Consider the following 20,185-nt stretch of genomic DNA (forward strand, 5'->3'; position numbering starts at 1 on the left):
TCACTGTCACCCCAAGCCAGATAAAGAACCCGCCAGGTGAGGAACCCAGGCTAGTATGGACGTTTGTGGACTGACTGACCCAGATGAGGGGTCCTCATAGTCCAAAGCCTTATATTCCCGGGTGCCGCAAACCCACCAGTCCGAAGGTTCTATTTCCAGCTACATCCTATCTGCCCTCATGCCATTGAGGCTGACTTTGGTAGGCCAGCCACTTGCAAGGTTGTAACAACTCAACCTAGAATTTTCACTTGAGAGGTGAGGCTGATCTTGATTTTTACCTTTTTTTTTAAAAAAGAGAGTAATTTTGGACTTACGAAAATTGCAAAATAATAGTGAGAATTCTTCTATACCCTTCATCCAGGTACTCCTAATGTTAAGATGTTACATAACCATGGTACTATTAGCAAAACCTGGAAGTTAACATTGATACAATACTATTAACTACATTGCAGCTCTTATTTGAATTTCACCATTTTCCCTATTAATACCTTTCCTTTTTCTGGTCAAGAAACCAATCCAGGATCTCACCTTTTTTTCCCCGCTCTATCACCCAGGCTAGAGTGCAGTGGTGTGTTCATAGCTCACTGCAACCTCAAACTCATGCACTCAAGCGATCCACCTGCCCAGGCCTCCCAGAGTGCTAGGATTACAGGTGTGAGTCACGGAGCCCAGCCACCTATTTTGTTTCTTGAGTTGTTTCATCTTAGGCTGTTGGGAGCTTGTTAACATTGGCTCTGATATTCTTTCTCTGTCTCTGTCTCTGTCTGTGTCTCTCTGTCTCTCTTTTTTATTTGAAACAGAGTCTCTCTCTGTCATCCTGGCTAGAGTGCAATGGTGTGATCATACCTCACTGCAACCTCAAATTCCTGGGCTCAAGCCATTTGCCTGCCTCAGCCTCCTGAGTAGCTGGGATTACAAGTGTGTCCCATCACTCTTGAACAATTTTTATATTTCTTTTAGGGATGGGGTCTCACTCTTGCTCAGGCTGGTCTTCAACTCCTGGCCTCAAGCAGTCAACCTCTCATCTTGGCCTCACAAACTGAGCCACCACCCCCAGCCTGGCTCTGGTATTCTTTCAACACAGCTACATTCCTTTCTGAGCACTCCTTACCTTGTGCTACCACAAGGCCCATTCTTCTATTTTCTCTGCCCTAGACCTGGAATCAACCATTTCTTCAAAGTGTCCCAGTTCCTTTTATTGAGAACAGTAGGACTAAACTGAATTTTTATCACCACACTGAGAATCAAACTGTTCAGAAGGGTTGGTGCTTGTTAGATTTTTGGGATTCCAGTTGGCACATCAACCAAATGCCTTAGTTCAACTAATGCACATTGAAAAAAATTAATTGCCAGGCAGACTGGCATTTGGGTGGGGCATGGTTTTCTCTCTTTCTGTAAGCTTCTTGAGATTCTGGCCTCTACCCCAGAGTTGGACACCCAACTGCCCACCTGATGTCTCCACGTGGCCATCTACTAGGCATTGCAGATTTAACACGTCCAAGTCAAGCTCCCCAGCTCTCTTCCTCTCCCTGCCTCTTCCAGCCTCTTCTGAAGTATCATCCTCCCACTGGGGGCCCTTCCTCACAGTCTCCCAGAAATGGCACTTCGCATGCCATCACTGCTCACTCCCTCTCTGCTTACTTTTTCAACATCTGCGTCTTGCCTTGCCTTACCCACCATCTTCCCTGCCTTACCTGTTCCGTGCACTGCTGCTGTGCCGGGGCCCTTACTGCGCTGCTTGGCGCAGAGGAGGTGCGTGTGGGTGAGTGAGTGAGTGAACGCAAGCGATCCCTGTGTGCGGTGACAGCTCTTGAGTCCTCTGGTCTAGAGGATTGCTTCCTGACTCCAGCTCCTAGCCTCCTTCCTGGTAACGCACAGTTGCTTCCCTCTTCCTGTCTACTTGTTTCAGGGCGGCAGACACATCCAGAGTGCAGAGAGCCTCTTGCCATCACTTTCCTCTCCTTCCTGTCTACGTATCTCATGAGACCTTATTTGGAAATTGGGTCTGTAAAGACGTAATCAACCTAAAAAGAGGTCATTAAGGTGGGCTCTGATGCCAGGCGACTTGTGTCCTTATAGGAAGAGGAGAAGAGCTGTACAGAGGAAAGACATTTTTGGAGCATCTACTATGTGCGAAACACTCCCCTGGGTCCGGGCAGGGCACAGCGGAGAAGCTCCCATGCTTCTCCTCAAGGAAGACCCACTGTGGAAGGGGAGACAGACTTTTAAGTGACAAATGAAGACTGGAGAAACAAGCATGTGAGTCAGGTACAAACACATGCTACAGGAGAGCAGAAGATGGAGAGATGAAGCCACATATGGAAAGGAGAAGTTCTTTGAGGGCAGATTGTCCTAACTAAACCTAAAGGAGGAGTCCAAGTGTTAGAAATGGGACGGTGGCACCTGTAGTCGCAGCTACTCAGGAGGCTGAGGCAGGAGGATCACTTGAGCCCAAGAGCTCAAGTTCAGACTAAGCAGCAGAGACCCCATCAGGAAAGAAGAAAGAAACAGAGAATTTCTTCAAAAGAGAAATGGGAGAAGGGAAGGCCACTGTCAAGTGCTTGCATTGAATTGACTGCCAAGGTCACACTCCATATCCCGGCCGATGTCAGAAATCCTATTCTAATGGCCAGAACATTCCTGGCACATGCCAAATTTATAGCTTTTTTTTTTTTTTTTTTTTTTTTGGCCAGATAACCCTGAGCAAATTGTTTTGAAGGGCGAGTTTAGCTGGCACCCGGGCAGAAACCTGAGAGTGGGGCGAGTGAGTGTCTTGGAAGGTATGCAGTTTGGGGAGATAACTTTGGGAACACCTGCCCAAGGTTGGCCACTGGAGCATGCAAGGTCACAGGACTCCCTGTTGAAGAGGGAAATTGAAGCCTGTGTTACAGATGGCAGGCCACCTTGGCTGGCACCGAGGTGGACAATGGCTCCCTCTGCAGGCCAGGGACGTCGGGCCACTGAGCCCACCAGTCCTTGATAGGGTGCATTCCGGTATCATTGAGAAGGCAATGCACATTCATTAATGAGTTCAAGTCGTGGCTCCCTCTGGAGTCCCAGGGATGGGAACACTGACTCTGTCTCTCGGGGCAAGAGATCCAGAGGTGCCAGCAAAGCCACAACAGGGAAGTCGCCTTGTCCTGAACCGGAATCAGCACATTCTGCAAAAGAGCACTGCATTCCAGCCCCAGGTCTCTTGTGGGAAATCCCAACAGAATAAGAACTTCCGGGACCATTGGACTCAGTGAGGTGGGAGGAGTAGGGAGGGAGTTAACGCAGTTTGAAAGGGTGAACAGTTGTCATGACAGCCCAGGACATGGGACCAGAAGGAGCAGGAAGAGCAGGCTGCAGAGAAAGGCTGCCATAAACGACGGGGCCACAGATGTTAACAGTGTTTGTTTGGATGACTGTATTTCAAAGTAACTGTAATCCTGGGCATTCTGTTTTTTGCATTTGAAAATGTCTTTTCTGGAAAGGGGTGTGTAGGCTTCACTAGATGTTAAAGAGATCTGTGCACAAATGAGATTACCAAGCTCTGCTTTCCAAGGTCCCCGCCCATAGGGGGGCAGTGAGACAGGACAGCCACAGTGAGGCTGCTGTAGCGCTCCAGATCTGAGACGAGCCCACACACACACACACACACACCCCTATACACACACAGATCCCTATACACGCACCCCTGAACAGACACCCATATACACACATGCATCCCCTATATACACACAGACCCCCATATACACACATGCATCCCCTATACACACACACACCCCCATCCACACACACACCCCTATACACACAGACCCCTATACACACAGACCCCTATACACACACACCCCTATACACACAGACCCCTATACACACACACCCTTATACACACAGACCCCTATACACACACACCCCTATACACACACCCCTATACACACACACCCCTATACACACACACCCCCATCCACACACACACCCCTATACACACACACCCCTATACACACAGACCCCTATACACACACACCCCTATACACACACACCCCCATCCACACACACACCCCTATACACACACACCCCTATACACACACACCCCTATACACACACACCCCTATACACACACCCCTATACACACACACCCCTATACACACACCCCTATACACACACACCCCTATACACACAGACCCCCATCCACACACACCCCCCTATGCACACACACACACAGGTGTCCACGGGGGCGTGTGCATGCACTGAGGAAGAAAGATCCGTTACTGGGGTAAACGTTACAGAACAGTGTGTATTTTAGCGTCTCCTTGTATAAATCTGTCAGGATATACATGGCTTATTTCCAGGCGATATTCTGCAGGGACAGCACCTGGAGCCGCCACAGGCAGGCCCCTGAGGGGAGGGCAATGCCCTGTTCACAGTATGTCCTTGGCACAATGCACTTACCATTCACATGCCGGGGTTTCCATTAATGAGGCAGAGATGAGCATGAGACAGAGAATGACAGAAAGAGAGAGACACACGGAGACGGAGAGAATGAGAGAGAAAGTGGGGGAGATGTCCTTGCAAAGAAAGCTGCTCAAAATACTTTTCTTAGTAAAAGCCTCAGTTGCAGAAGAGTTTGTATACAAGTGGTTCCATTTCTGTGGACGTTAAGGAAAATGTATGATGCATATTTGTGTACGTATAACTACACAAGATATATGTATACAACATGCACATGACAGAGTGTCTGGGTGAGGAAATGGGTAACAGTGGTCACCTCTGGGAGGTGGGGCTGGCTCGGGGGCTGCAGAGAAGCTGGTCACTGCTTCAGAGAGGTGCAGGCATAGGGACGCTCTGAAAGCTGCCCGTTGTAGAGAGGTCTGCATCTGGAGGGGATGCTCCCTTAGTGAAGGGGACAGCACACGCGACCAGGCTTCTCTGAGACACCTGTATCTGCGCTGTCAGGACGTAGGCAAGAGCAACGCTCAGCAAAGGGAGTTCTCACAGAGAAACTGTCTCCAGGCTACTGTCCAGTCTCTCTGCGCTGTCACCCGAGAGACTTCACATGCACAGCAAGGCAGCCAGGACTCTTGTCCCGTGTCCCTTCCGAGACCTGCCTCCTCCTCCCCACAGGAGCCCCACGCCCGTCCACCTTCTATGCCTCTAAATACTTCAGCGGTCTGGCCCTTCTTGCAGCCTCGTATTTTGTGTGGCTCCCGTGCACACGTGCACGCGAACAAATTTGCATGCTTTTTCTCCTGTTCACCTGTTGTGTGTTTTATAGACTCAAGTTATCAAAACTTTGGGTGGCAGTAGGAAAATTCCCTTCACCCCTACTGAGAAGTGCACTGCATTTAGCGTCTGTCATTCGCTTTTATGTTAGCTCAATAGAAGGTACCAGGAGACACACCTACTTCTGCATTTGATCTTTTGACAGCAAATGACAGAGAGCCTCTACAAAGGTCCACTGCACACTCATGAGAGGAAGAGAGTGAAAAAGCTACAAAACTTGATATTGTGAAAATCATTTTGACCTTGGGGACCCCACCCACACACTACACACCCCAAAGGAATCTTGGAGACACTTGGGGGTCTGCAGATCACACTTTGAGACCCAATCTTCTATGGGTTTCGTGTTCGTCTACACCATTTCATGCTGCAAACAACCCTTCCAAGTGCGCAGTACTCTTATCCCCATCTTAGAGTTGAAAGGACTGAGGCCAGAGAGGTTAAGTAACTTGTCTCAAGTCACACAGGGAGCGGGTGGTAGAGCCAGACAGCCGGTCACACACTCCATCCTCTCAGCACAGCATTTGTGGGTGAGGCGGGAGCAAGTGCGGTTAAGGCCTGTGGTAGGAGTCATTCGGGAAGGGAAGGGCCCCGTCCTCTGAGCTGAGGGAGGAGGGCAAGCTAGGGTACGGATTCGGGACCCTGGCACACTGGGCGCCTTTCCCGAAACACTGAGTCACACGCTCAGGGGATGTGGACGCGGCACAGATATTCTCACAGCTCCCTGGGTGGTGCCCACGTGCAAGTAGGCGGACAAGCCACCGAGGCGAGCAAAGCTATTCAGAGGTGGGGGATGGGGAGACCATCAGCCCAGGTGGCCTCTGTTGGACGGAGAGGCGCTCCCCACTGCAGCAGGGAACAGACTAGAACAAAAAGCTGTCAGGGACAATGGATGCAATCAAGAAACTAAGTGATAATCTAAATGTATAACCTCAAAGCCATTAGGGTGGCTACTATTTAGCAAACACCCCAGAAAGTGACGAGTGTGGTGAGGAAGTGCTGAGCTGGAACCCCGCACATTGCTGCTGGGACTGCAACCTGGCACGGCCGATGGGGAAAACAACATGGCAGTTCCCAAAAAACTAAAAATAAAATGACCACCGGATCTGACAACTCAGCGTCTGGGTATACACGCAAAAGAAGCGAAAGCAGGGACTCAAAGAGATATTCACAGCAGCGTCCTTCACAAGAGCCAAAGGGCGGGCGCTAACCCAAATGGCCCCAGACGGACGAACTGACAAACAAAATGTGCTCTAGCCCTACGACGGGCTGTTATTTAGCCTTTGAAAGGAAGGAAAATCTGGAGCATGCTGCAACACAACGAACCTTGAGGACATTGTGTCCTGAAATAAGCCAGTCACAAGGGGGCAAGTCCTGTGTAATTCCACGTGTGTGAGGCTCCCAGAGGAGTGAGACTGGCCGAGGGGGAAAGCAGCCTGGGGTGCCGGGGAAGGCGGGGAGCGCTGCTGTCTGCTGGGTCAGTTCCAGTTCTGTGAGACCAGAAGCGTCTGACACGGGCTGGCTGCACAGCAAGGAGAACGGACCTAACACTACAAACGACACACCTAAAGTAGGCGTAATTCGTGTCATGTGCATTTTACCACACAACGAAAAATATACAATGAACAAGGGCTGAGCCTCTACTAACCTGTGAAACGGTGTCAGAGTGATGCGTCGAGTCGGGAGCAGCACCACGTCACTGGCCTGGGGGGGCCAGTGTGGATGCGGCTCCACTCCGAAGCCCTGCGGGACTGTTTGTTCCCTCATCTTGTCTAGACTGTCTAACACCTCGGCCACACCAAGGCCCTTCTCTGAGGCCCTTCCCTTGGCCTTGCACCGGGTCCCCACATTCCGTTGTCGCCCACTGCCCTCACCTAGGTTCCATGTGGCTAGGTCACAAATGCCATGGCAGCGCCCATTCTATGTGGCCACAGCACGGTCCTGGTTCCCTTCCGTTATCATGTGTAGCCTTGGTAGGGGGGTGTTTACTACGGGGTCTTCAGACGACCTTCAGAGTGCACTTCAAGATCCATCTGAGTCCCCTGCCTCCTAATCACGTCTTCTCTGCTCTCCCCTGAAATGGAATCTCCCAATACCGCCTGGAGGTGATGACATTTCTTAAGCAAAGGGAAAATGTAAGTGCAGGTGTTGGCAGAAGTGGCACCACCTCTTTGGTTGTGAAAGCCACTGACAACCAACACATTAGGAGAGACTAATTCATGGGAAACGGTCTCCTTCTAGTTGAGTCTCAGCTTAGAGGCCTGTTGGGACATGGTACACAGGGGTAAGACCAGCAGGATGTGTAAGATCATTCCTAATTTGTGAGAAATTGGCTCGCTAAGATTGAGGATAGCTTCCACTGGAGCTCCTGGAAGAAATTACGCTGCCAAAAAGATAAGTGATGTCAGCTAGCCAGCACTTAGGAGTAAATGTTATATAGAAGCCAAAATTCCACTGCAATCTTTGGCTTAGAGTGTTTTCCACAATAAGGAATTTATCCCAATCAAATGAGCAGAAATGTGTACAAAGAGTTAAGTGCAAAGCGCGCCCAAGGAACTTTGTAACTCAGATGACAGCTGGGACTCAAAGCAAAGATCCTAAAACCACATGGTGAGACTATGTCCACGAAGCCACTTTCTATCCTCATAATCGGAATCATACAGCGACTCAACACTATGTTGAAGAATAAGTAAGTAAAAAGTCCCCAATATCGCTAAGAAACAGATTTTAAAACTATGTGATGAGCATAATCTTGTTTCTTCAAAAAAGCAAAAGGAAAGGGAGAGATGAAGAAAGGAAAAGGAGGGAGGGAGGGAAGAAAGGAAAGGAGGAAAGAGGGATGAAGCGGAGGTGGGAGGGAAGGAAGGAGGGAGGGAAGGAAGGACAAGAGGAGGGAGGAAAGGAAGAAGGGAAGGAAGGAGGGGAAAAGGGAGGCAAGGAGGGAGGAAGGGAAGGAAGGAGAGCAAGAGGGAGGGAAGGAGGGAGAAGAGGAGGGAGGGAGGAGAAAGGAGGAGGGAGGAGAAGGGGGGAGAAGGGACATGTGGACAGGTTAACTTAGGTGGCAGAAGAGCCTTTGCAGATGTGATTAACCAGAGGATCCTGACACGGAAAGGCGGCCCTGCATGGTCCGGGCGGGTCCCAGGCAGCACGAGGGCGCTTGTGAGGGGAGGCAGCTTGGCGAAGGCAATGAGGTGGCGGAAGCAGAGGCAGAGAGAAATGAGAAGACACTAAACTGCTGGCCCAGCAGATGCAGGACAGGCCCTGGCACAGGAGTGGCAAGGAGCCAGCTGTTCCTCAGAGCTCCAGAAGGGAGCGCCACCCTGCCGACACCTTGCCTGTCACCCAGGGTGGCGGGTCTCACACTTCTGACCTTGAGCACAGTGACAGAATAAACGGTGTCATTTTAAACCACAGGTGTGCGGTAATTTGTTAGAGCGGCAACGGGAAAGGAACGCATTGCCTGTGTGTGGCTGTGCACTTACAAATGACTTTGTTAGTTTTGCGTTGTCCTAGACGTGTATCTGCTTTTCTGTGTGGATGAGTGGTTACCTTTGAAAATAGAGAAACAACAGAACAGGAACTTACCTCCACCTCCCCCACCCGAGGCTTGCGAAAGTGACAGGAAGGGGTCCAAGAGGCATCAGCCTCAGGGCGGGCGGCCGCTGACTGGGAAGCCCTGGTGGCTGGAGTGGTGGCACTGATGGCCACCCTGGTAGACCAGAAGGCCGAGGTGGGGACCTGCGGGCAGCGGGCTCCTGGGAGGCGCCAGGTGCTGGGGGCGGAGGGGCTGACGGGGTCAGGGCCTGGCGCCTGTGTGCGACGCCTCCGCCCCTCCTTCACCCCTCCCGGTCCTCCCTGCCAGTGTCCTCCCGCGGCAGAAGGCAGGAGGGCCAACCTGAACAATGGGGTGAACCCTAAGGACTGGATCTGGGGCCATCGGGCTACATCTCGGGAGACATAGTGACAGTGGGGACGAAGGATCGACTATGGAATCAACTGTCGCTCACGCTCGGCCACAAGTGTTTGGTGATCTACAGTTCTGTCAAAAAACAGAAGGTTTTCACGTGGAGAGCAGAATTCGCCACCTCCTCCCTTTGGCTGTGTTTGGGTTATTTCTTTGCTAGACGGGAATGTGGGAAGGCAGCAGCCCGTTCCCTCTCGTGCTCCAGCCCTGGCGCCGTCAGCACAGGGAGAGAGAGAGCCACGCCAGGCAGGCGAGGACAGGGCCCGGCAGCCTGGAGCTGAAGAGCCACGCCCGATCCTGTAGCCCGCCAGGGCCACGCTGTGTCTGTGTGGGCCACAGCCACACTTCCCAGGGTGCGAAGTGACAGGAATCATCTTCCTCAGCAGAGAAAGGGAGGGGCGGCGAGGACAAGCAGGAGCTGGGGAAGCCAAGCGCCCAGCGGGTCACACGCACACGCACAGGCCTCTGCAACTCCCGTCCCGCCTTTCACTTGAACCTACGTACACCAGCGTACGGCAGCGTGCAGTCCTCACGCGCGGTATTTGTTTAGTTCGCTTTGCGAATTCACTCGGACATCCTTTGTCTTCTGTTTGGTGTGTTGAGAGCCGCACACTGTGACCGGTGGGCCACACCTGGCCCGCCACCTGTGTTCCTATGGCTTGTGAGCTATGATATAGTTTTTGTTCTCAAATTGAACACTGCTGTTGTTAATCACTCAGTGTATTTTGACATGTTACTTGCACAAAATATACATTAGATAGTTTACTTTTTTGACTAAAAGGACTACATTATTGTTGTAAAATTGGTATACACTATAGGAGAAACACACAGGTCACCTCAGGTGGCACTCCTCAGGTATAGAGAAGGATAACAATCTGACAAAACCATGTCCCTGCTCGCTCTCTCTCTCTCTGTCTCTCTCTCTTCTTTCTTTCCTTTCTTTCTTTTCTTTCTTTTTTTGAGACAGAGTCTCGCTTTGTTGCCCAGGCTAGAGTGAGTGCCGTGGCGTCGTCCTGGCTCGCAGCGACCTCAAACTCCTGGGCCCAAGGGATCCTTCTGCCTCAGCCTCCGGAGTGGCTGGGACTGCAGGCATGCACCACCATGCCCCACTGATTTTTTCTGTATATATTAGTTGGCCAATTAATTTCTTTCTATTTTTTAGACGGAGTCTCTCTCTTGCTCAGGCTGGTTTTGACTTGCTGACCTTGGGCGGTCCTTCCGCCTCGGCCTCTCAGAGTGCTGGGATTGCAGGCATGGGCCACCACGCAGGGCCCCATTTCTTTCATCAGTAGGCTCAGTGATGTAGCCTCCATGAAGGCAGGGTTCCTTTTATGCTTGGTTCACAGATGTATCCCAAATACTTCAAACAGTATCAGATTATGGAGGACACACAGGCTCTTAACTGGGACATTGAAGAAGAGGAGGAGACAGAAAACTCCAGTGAATCCTTGGGGTGCAGCTTGGAGCCTGTAGGGTGGCTCCATATCTTCAGCGGTGCCCATGGACCAGAAAAAGATTTTCCACTATACGTCAGTAAGAATATGATAGGCCGAATGCCTGACTGTTCTGTGGCCCTGCCCTTTCCATCCATCTCCAAACAACATGCAGTGATTGAAATCTTGGCCTGGGACAAGGCACCTATCCTGCGAGATTGTGGGAGCCTCAATGGTACTCAAATCCTAAGGCCTCCTAAGGTTCTGAGCCCTGAGGTGAGTTATCGTCTGAGGGACCAGGAATTGATTCTCTTTGCTGACTTGCCCTGCCAGTACCATCGCTTGGATGTGCCCCTGCCCTTTGTCTCTCGGGGTCCTCTAACTGTAGAAGAGACACCCAGGGTACAGGGAGGAACTCAACCCCAGAGGCTTCTGTTGGCTGAGGACTTGGAGGAGGAAGTAGATTCTCTTTCTGAAAGATGTGTGATGAAAGAATCAAGGGCCATGTCCTCCCCTTTGTCAACAGTAGTTCCAGAGAGTGATGAAGAGGGGCCTTCCCATGCCCTGGGTGGCCCTGGGCCACATTGTACCTTCAACTTGGACAGTGACACAGATGAGGAGGAAGGTCAGCAATCAGCAACAGGGGAGGCCTCCTCCCCTGCCAGAAGACATGCCACTGCAGAGGCACAGCAGCCTGCAGCTGATGGAGTTGCAACCAAAGTCCAGTGTGAAAAGCATCAGCCTTCAGTGAAAGAGAGGGACAATGACACAAAAATCAAGAGAGATGCAGGAAATGGGGTGGTTCCAGTTAGGATGATTCTGGAGAGGAGCCAGCCTCCTGGGGAGGACAGTGACACAGATGGGGATGATGAGAGCAGGCCTCCTAGAAGGCCAGCTGAGGTCCATTTGGAAAGGGCCCAGCCTTGTGGCATTATTGATAGTGACACTGATATGGAAGAAGAAGGAATCCCAGCAACCCCAGCTGTAGTTCCTATGAAGAGGAGGCAAATACTCCATGGAGTTGGTACAAGGGGTCCTGGAGCACCTGGCTTGGCATATCTGCGGGAGAGCCAGGCTGGCAGTGATACAGATGTGGAGGAGAGTGAGGCCCCACAGGCCATCCCTCTGAAGAAAAGCCAGGCTTCCATGGAGATCAACAGCGATACAGATGATGAGGAAGAAGTCTCAGCAGCACTTACTTTGGCACGTCTGAAAGAGAGCCGGGCTGTTGTATGGAACAGAGACACGGATGTGGAAGAGGACAGGGCCCAACCTGTGGTCCTTCTGGAGCAAAGCCAAACCACCAGTGGGAGAGACAGTGACACAGATATGGAAGAGAAAGGGCCCTCAGTGGAAAAAAGAGAAACCGTCCCTGCGAGTCACACAGACAAAGATGGAGCCATTGTTATAGCACATTCAGAAGAGAAGCAACCTGCTCCTGGGGACAGTGATATAGGGGTAGAAGCAGATAAGAGTTCACCTGGGATCCACCTGCAGAGAAGCCAAGCCTCCAGCACAGTGGACATCAACACAGAAGGGGAGGAGGATGTCCCACCAGGGCCAGCTATTGTACATCTGGAGAAGCATCAGGTGTCTGTGGAGGGGAGATATCAAACAGATGTGGAAGCAGAGAGGGGGCCAGCAAAGCTGCCTGCAGTGCCTCTAGAGGAAGGCCAGCCTCCTCTGGATGGGGACTATGAGACAGATATAGAGGAGGGCATGTCCTTAGCAGCCTCAGCAGCGACAGATGTAAGAAAGAGCCAGCTTTCAGCGGAAGGGGATGCTGGGACAGAGCGGGCTGCAGCTGTTCTTGAGAGGGAGAGAGCTCTTGAGGTGGGGACCCAGGGTGGATCACCTGTGGCACAAGTGGAGCAGGACCTTCTCCCTATCTCAAGGGAGAATCTCACAGATCTGGCGGTGGACACAGGCTCTCCAGAGGAACCCATCCAGCCACAGAGAGAGGGAGCCCAGACCCCCACAGGGAGAGAGAGAGAACCACATGTAAACATGACCAAGGACTCTAAAGATAATCGAGATGATTCTGAAGATCTGGCCCTGCAAGCTACCCAGTGCTTTGTGGAGAGAGAGAATGAGAGCCTGGAAGCAGTCCAGAGCATGGAGGAGGAACCCACCCAGGCCTTCCTGATTACTCTCCCCCCAGAACCTGGCCCTTCCCATTGCAGCTTCCAGGCCCCAGGAAAAAAGTGCCATATTATGGAAAACAGTATGGAGATTCCTGAAAAAACTAAAATTAGAAATATCATATGATTCAGCAATCCTGTTGCTGTGTGAGGAGATCAGTATGTTGAAGAAATTATCTGCACTCTCCTGTTCACTGTAGCACTATTCACAATAGCCAAGATAATGGAATCAACTTAAATGTGTCCATCAGTAGATGAATGGATAAAGAAAATGTGGTGTATTTATATATACAATGGAATAAAGAATGAAATCTTGTCATTTGCAGCAACATGGAGGTCATTATTTTAAGAGAAATCAGGCACAGAAGGACAAACACCACATGTTCTCACTCATGTGGGAACTGAAAAAGTTGATCTTATGGAGGTAGAGAACACAATGGTGGTTTCTAGAGGCTGGGAAGGGTAGGAGGGAGGAAGGGAAAAAGAAAGGTTAGTTAATGGGTACAAGAACACAGTTAGGGCCGGGCGAGGTGGCTCACGCCTGTGGTCCTGGTACTCTGGGAGGCCGAGGTGGGTGGATTACTCAAGGTCAGGGGTTCTAAATCAGCCTGAGCAAGAGCAAGATCCCATCTCTACTATAAATGGAGGGAAATTGATTGGCCAAATAGTATATAGAGAGAAGATTGGCCGGGCATGGTGGCGCATGCCTGTGGTCCCAGCTGCTCAGGAGGCTAGGGCAGGGGGATTCCTTGGGCCCAGGAGATTGGGGTTGCTGTGAGCTGGGCTGACGCCATGGCACTCACTCTAGCCTGGGCAACAGGGCAAGACTCTGTCTCAAAAAAATAAAAAACATAAAAAAAAAAAAAAGAGAGAACACAGTTAGGCCGGGCGCGGTGGCTCACGCCTGTGGTCCTAGCACTCTGGGGGGCTGAGGTGGGCGGATTGCTCAAGGTCAAGGGTTGGAAGCCAGCCTGAGCAAGAGCGAGACCCCGTCTCTACTATAACTAGAAAGAAGTTAATTGTCCAACTAATAATATATGTAGAAAAAATTAGCCAGGCATGGCGGCACATGCCTGTGGTCTCAGCTACTTGGGAGGCTGAGGCAGGAGGATTGCTTGAGCCCAGGAGTTTGATGTTGCTGTGAGCTAGGCTGATGCCCCAGCACTCACTCTAGCCTGGGCAACAAAGTGAGACTGTCTCAAAAAAAAAAAAAAAAAAAAAAGAACACAGTTAGATTGAAGAAATGAGTTCTAGTTTCGATAGCACAGCAGGGTAACTGTAGTTAACAATAATTTATTGTGTATTTTAAAATGGCTAAAAGAGAAGATTTGTAATGATCCCAACACAAAGAAATGATCAATGTTTGAGGTGATGGTTATCTCAATTACCCTGATGTGGTCATTGTAATAGTATGCATGTATCAAAATATCACATGTACCTCATAAATATGTACAATTATTATGTATCAATAAAAAAAGAAAATGTGGTATAAAAAAAAAACATGTCCCTCACCTATACCATCGTTTTCTGACCTCTCCTTTCACAGCAAGTGTATCTTGAGCCTCTTCCCTGTATCCCTACGTTCTTTGATATGGTGATTTTTTGAAGAGGCACTGCGTTCCACCCTGTGGATTTACTGTGACTTCTCTAACTGATTGAAATGAGTCATATACACTGTTATCACTGTCTTTCAACTAGAAAACATTCTCCACATACACAATATGCTGAGAAACATAATCCAGTCACCCAATTAATCGTTACTCAAGTTGGATACAGGCTAATTCTTTGCAATAATTGCTTCAGAAGTTTGTAAGAGACAATAGTTTATAGGGACAGCTGAAGGTTCCCTCTGACCAGTTAATTCCTATCCTTCCATCCTCCAATCTCAATTGATGTTTACCCCTGCTATCCTTCACCTTAGACCTTAATTATGAAAGTATGTTTCATAGACAACATAGCATTGTTCTGAGGTTTAAAATAATGAATCACAAAAGTACATCTATTATTCACTTACTATTATGATTCAGGATCTGACAACGTTGATATAGACCTGGATAATGCTAACTGCTCGAGTATATAATTTGTGAACATGATGTAATTTATCACAAGACATTGCCCTATGGACAATCCCTTAGATTGCTTCCAATCCCTGGGAATGGCGCCTGTGCGGGCGCAGGTGCGCATGAGTTCCTCCAGGGGGCGCGCCGGGACAGGAATGGGCAGCAGCGAGCTGTGGCGTGCGGGCTCCAAAGCAGGAGCCTCCTCAGTCCAGCAGCTGCTGCCACGTTGCACTCTCCAGTCACCGCGATTGACGACTCCGCCAGCAGGGACCCAGAGGCCCTTTGCTCCCGCCCTGGCCGCTGCCGTGTGCTGGGAGACGGGGCCTCCGCGTCCTCCAGGTGGAGGCCCTGCTCGTGCGCATCGGCCACAAGGTTTGCTGCGCGGGCTCCTCTCCAGAGCCTTAGCTGCTCCGTCCGTCGGGCTGCTTGTCTTTTGCGGGCTGCTGCGTGAGATGCGTTCTCTGTCCCTGATCCAGAGCAGGACGCCCGTGGCGTGCCACACCTGGCCATGTGGGGAGAGGTCAGTAAAGGGGTGGCGGTGGCCTCCCTCCCTGCGGGTTCCCCGTGGCTGAAAATCACGCTGCTGAAATGGCATAAGTCGTCACGTCGCTACTGGGGTGTGTCGTGTCGTGAGGCCTCTGGTGACCCCACGCCCGCCCCGACCATGGACAGACTTGGTTTCCTGTCACTGTTCCCTAAGCAGCACAGTGCAGGGGCTACGCGCATGGCAGCTGCGGTGCATGAGGGACTCTGAGTACCGTGGGGGGATGTCAGGAGGACGCGCCCAGGTTTATGCAAACACTGAGCCCTTTTGTATCAGGGCCTTGAGCACCCATGCATGTAGGCGTGGGAAGGGTGTCCTGGGACCCATCCCGCCTGGATAGCGAGGGACGACAGTGTTTGCACAACCACGGGCACGTTGGGGACAGACATCGTGGGCTGTTCTGTACACACGGACAGCAACAGTGGGCAGTGCCCAGCACCTCAGGCCTCAAGTGGTGAGGGAAGTGTTGGGTGACAGTTGTCCCTGTCCTCTCGGCATTGCTGCAGGGTCTGGGTGTTGGGGACAAAGGGAACTGAGGGGCTGTGTGGGAAGCTGATAGGACTGACAGCAGCCCTGGGACCTGGCATAGCAGACCCGATAAAGACAGGGCACCTCTCTGTCCCCAGAGGCATTCCCAGACGCTAAGCCTTGCCACTCCCCGGGGACCTGGGTCCCTCCCAGTGCTGCAGCCCTAGACAGCCTCCCCTCAGCCCCTGAGGCGGCGAGTGGCATTCCAGGTCCTGGGTCCTGTCTGCAGGGGAGGACGGGCAGGTCGCTCCCAGCCCTGATAAAAGCTCCCTGTCCTGAGTCAGGACTCCTGTCCTCACAGGTGCAGGGGAACCGCGGTCCTCACAGCGTGGCCTGTGGGATGTGGGCTGTCGCGTATCCGCCAAGGGATTGCATGGGCTGCTGAGATTTTGCTGAGAGTAATGAGCAGCCTGTGTCTCTGGGCAGGGCTCTGCAGGACGTGCAGGTGAGACAGGCTGCCCAGGTAGCCGGCAGGAAAGTAAAATCTCTGCCCCGGCCGTGTGTGGTGGCTGTCACCTGTAGTCCTAGAACTTTGGAAGGCCGAACAGTGGTCATGGGGGGGCTTGAGCCCAGGAGTTGAGGACCAGCACGCAAACAGCAAGAACCTGTGTCTACGAAAAACACAAAACTTAATGTCGTGTGGTTGTGTGCCCCTGTAGTCCCAGCTACTCGGGAGGCTGAGGCAAGGGGATCGGTTGTGCCCAGAAGTTTGAGGTTGCTGTGAGCTATGATGAAGCCGCTACACTGCAGGCTGAGCCGTAGATGAGATGCATACTACAAAACAAAACAATAAAAAACCAAGAAAAAGAAACGTCATGAAAAAAGAAAAAGAATAATGAGCCCAATAGAAAAAGCATCAAGGACCACACAGGGTACAAAGAAACATAACTTACCACTGAGCAAGAGAAAAATTCAAAATTCACTTGCAATGAAAGAGATGCTAACAAAGGCAACAAGAGGCTATAATTTCCTACCTTGCAAACTACCAAAAGTTGGATGAAAAAGTTGGGTGGGACCTGATGTTGCTGAGGCCAGGGGACTGGGAAATGAGTGCTCACACATTGTCAGAAAAGCATAAAGTCAGGCAACGTTCTGAAGGGCAATTGGGCAGCATCGACTCAATTTCTAAATGCAGATGGCCATTGATCAAGCCTTTGTTTTAAATTTATGTCACTTACATTATTTTCACTTTAAATATGTTGTGTGCACAGGCACACCGTGTTCCATCGTGCTTCACAGGTGCTGCACATTTATAACTTCAAGGTTTGAGCATGGAGTGAACCTATCAATGCCATTTCTCCAACAGCACATGTCGCTTCTTATCTCTGCGACACACTGTGGTAATTCCTGCAATATTGAAGGTATCTATCTACATTATTAGTATGTTTGTTATTTGGATGTGTGATCAGTGATGTCTGATGTCGCTATTGCACTTATTTGGGCCCCACAAACTACAGCCACAGCAGACAGAAAATGTAATTGGCAAACGCTGTGTGTTCTGATGCTCCACAGGTCAGCTGTTCCCCCTCTGTCTCCCTGTCCTTGGGCCTCAGTATTCCCTGAGTTGCAACACTATTGAAATTATGCCAATTAACCACCCTCAATTAGAGATTGGGGATGATGGTGGACTAGAGAAAGCGCCAGCCACAGTGGCTCTGCAAGTAAGATTGATTTTACAAGAAAGTGAAGAAAGAAGCAGGCAGACAGACACGGATCGCATGAGGGAGGGAAGGAAGGTGCCTGAAACCGCAGGAGGCTCCACGGGAAGACGTGGCTGGGCACAAGTGGAAGGAGAAAGGCGTCGGCAGGGTCTAACCCCAAGAGGCGTGGAGACCAGCGACAAGGGTAGGTGGAGCGGTGACATTTCCCCTCCCTTGCGTGTCAGACTGCTGGTGGGCTCCTGAGCGGTTGGAGAGACCTGCCGACAGCAGCCCAGAGACGGCCGGTGCCCGGGAGCGGTCAGCCTCTTGTGGACCGGACACCAGGCTCCCAGCCCCCCCGGCACTTCCCTGCCGGCAGACGCGGGCCCATGGGCAGGCGCCATATAGCTCCATTCTCCACTTGCCACCCCTCCCCGTTACTGCAGAAAGACTATTTAGCCACCATCTGGAGGCATCCACGGAGAAGAGGACCTATCCTTTTGGGGCTCTGTGACAAAATGAGGGGCACTTGGACTGTGAGCTCCCTACTGCCAGCCATACCCGGTGCCGCCTGCCTGGTGACTCCAGCAGAGTGGGGCAAATCCTGAGGCAGAGAGACCCTGATCCAGCTTGGGCACCCTGTGGGGGACTTGAGACTAGCACTCCTCTCCCTGGCAGGGTCAGGGATTGATCTCTGGGGCCCAGGGGACAGGGGACAGGGGACAGGCCTGCAGACCAGATCCTGTGCACTCAGCTCTTGATTGCATTGCCCGGGGATACAGAAGGGATATCTGGGAAGCAGCCTACCGAGGCGTGTGTGCCTTCAGGGGCAGGTCAGCGTGCTTGAGGGGCAACCATGGTCCCATAGCAGGTTCTGCACCCAGCTCAGGCTGCGATTTGGGGCAGGGAACCTCCTGGCCGGCATCACAGCCAGGGGAGATCCGTTGACTTGAGGTCCTGCCTGCTGGGAGGGGCCCAGGAGAAACCACAGAACAGGGGAGGGTGGAAAGGAGCCAGGCCCGCTCCAGACTGCAGCTCTCAGACAGCCCCACCACCACATGAGGACTTTTCAGCTGAGTGGGGCCATTTCGGCCCCTCCCTGGCAGCTTTGCACAGAAGCAGAGAATAGACCTTTGATCCCAGCCTACAGCATTTGTGGAGCCTGAGGTCAGGCTCACCCAACCCAGCTCCGCCCAGCCTCACTCCCCTACCTGCCCCACTGAGGTGGAGAATAAGGACACACCTGGACATCCCAGGCCCCGCCCACCAGCTGAGGCACCAGAGTGCCTCTCCAGAGGAACAAGAAATTGAAATATTAAAGAAAAATCAAACAGAACTTCTCAAAATGAACAATTTATTGAGGGAATGACACAACTGAGTGGAAAGCCTCAAAACGAGGGCAGATCAAAGACAGGAAGAATCTGAGGGCTGGAAAATAAACTTTTGAACCAAACAAGTCTCTGAACTGAACACTTGGCCCCGAAGCGGCCTGGCGCCGCCTGCCAGGAGCACGGGGTGCGGGCCGCGCCGGCTACTGCTGCTCCGGGCCGTCCGGGGTGGCTCTGACGAGAGCCTTTGGGGGCCGCTGCTCCGGCGGGGCGGGGGCGGCGTACTTGCTGCGCGTGTATCTGAGCACGGCCTTGTTGCCCGCGGACACGGCGAACTTGCCCATCTCCCCGGGCAGCGTGAGGCGCACGGCCGTCTGCACCTCTCTGGCGGTGATGGTCGAGCGCTCGGTGTAGCGCGCCAGCCGGCCGGCCTCCTCGGCGATGCGCTCGAAGATGTCGTGGACGAACGAATCCATCACCCTCACGGCCGCAGGGGACAGGCGGAGGTCGTCGTGCACCAGCTTCAGGACCCTGGGGAAGTAGGTGGCGAAGCTGTCGCGGTCACGGCTGGAGCGGCGGCTGCGACGCCTCGGCTGCTTCTGCTTCTGGGTCGTCGTGGCCGATTCAGCCTCTTCAGGTGCCTGGGCCGATTCAGCCTCTTCAGGTGCCTGGGCCGATTCAGCTTCTTCAGGTGCCTGGGCGCCGGGGCAGGCCTCAGAGGACAGCTCGGACGAGGGCTCGGCCATGGCGGAGACAGCAGTCGGGGCTCTGGACAAGCGAAGATGGAGGCTTGGAGCCGTTGGGGACCCGTTTTCCCGCGCTGGGCTTCCCAACGTCACGGGCCACGTGGCCATTGACTGGATGGAATGTCACGAGGTGAGCCTATCAGAGAGCCTCGCTGTCCTGAAGGTGATTGGATGGTGCTCCTGTGGCTGGGTGTGGCATGCACCTGTCACTGCGGGCTCCTGCCGTCCTAGGAGCGTCCTGTTGCCTGACTCGGGGAATGTCACCAAGATGCCCCACACAGCAAGAGGTCATCCGACCATATCAGCTGATTGATGCCACACCTTGAGCTTTTGAGAGACATCACAGTAATCTCCAAAACTGTAGTTATTTCAGCGTTAGTTCCTTAAGAGTCTGCCCTCTGGAACCCAAGTCCATCATAACAGAGAAGTGAACTATGGCCATGCTCGGGACATTCCTCAGAATCTATTGTTATTCCTGGTTAAGTCACCCTGACTTGAACAAGAACTCAAGGACGTGGCCTGCAGAAGACCCCTGGAAG

At 52.1% G+C, this 20,185-nt stretch overlaps 3 protein-coding genes across 3 annotated transcripts in view; 1 reads left to right on the forward strand and 2 right to left on the reverse strand.

The window, feature by feature from the left end:
- Positions 1–7,128, reverse strand: part of LOC105885998 (claudin-34-like) — a 55,106-nt gene extending 47,978 nt beyond the window's left edge. The window contains exon 1 of the mRNA XM_012791361.3: positions 6,911–7,128. Within this exon, the coding sequence (XP_012646815.2) occupies positions 6,911–7,029 (119 nt within the window). The 5' untranslated portion in view covers positions 7,030–7,128. The remainder of the gene's footprint in view (positions 1–6,910) is intronic.
- A 3,477-nt stretch (positions 7,129–10,605) lies between these two features.
- On the forward strand, positions 10,606–18,086 carry LOC142865811 (mediator of DNA damage checkpoint protein 1-like). The gene is made up of 6 exons (XM_075999164.1): positions 10,606–12,883; positions 14,977–15,199; positions 15,258–15,380; positions 16,359–16,377; positions 17,486–17,593; positions 17,952–18,086. Exons 1-6 carry the CDS (start codon positions 10,606–10,608, stop codon positions 18,084–18,086), a joined length of 2,886 nt encoding a protein of 961 aa, XP_075855279.1.
- An 828-nt stretch (positions 18,087–18,914) lies between these two features.
- LOC142865912 (histone H2B-like) lies at positions 18,915–19,666 on the reverse strand. The gene has a single exon (XM_075999455.1). The coding sequence runs from the start codon at positions 19,644–19,646 to the stop codon at positions 19,104–19,106; it is 543 nt and encodes a 180-aa protein (XP_075855570.1). The 5' UTR covers positions 19,647–19,666; the 3' UTR covers positions 18,915–19,103.
- Between the last annotated feature and the right edge of the window lie 519 nt (positions 19,667–20,185).

The sequence above is a fragment of the Microcebus murinus genome, chromosome X (genome assembly GCF_040939455.1).
Source record: "Microcebus murinus isolate Inina chromosome X, M.murinus_Inina_mat1.0, whole genome shotgun sequence".
Taxonomy (NCBI): Eukaryota; Metazoa; Chordata; class Mammalia; order Primates; family Cheirogaleidae; genus Microcebus; species Microcebus murinus.

Excerpts from the sequence above, each read along its gene's own strand:
- LOC142865811 (XM_075999164.1), top strand. The coding sequence starts at position 10,606 with ATGGAGGACACACAGGCTCTTAACTGGGACATTGAAGAAGAGGAGGAG. Across the intron at positions 15,200-15,257 it reads GGGGCCTCCGCGTCCTCCAG|AGCCTTAGCTGCTCCGTCCG; the intron begins GTGGAGGCCCTG and ends GCTCCTCTCCAG. Across the intron at positions 17,594-17,951 it reads CAGCCACAGTGGCTCTGCAA|ACGCGGGCCCATGGGCAGGC; the intron begins GTAAGATTGATT and ends CCCTGCCGGCAG.
- LOC142865912 (XM_075999455.1), bottom strand. The coding sequence starts at position 19,646 with ATGGCCGAGCCCTCGTCCGAGCTGTCCTCTGAGGCCTGCCCCGGCGCC.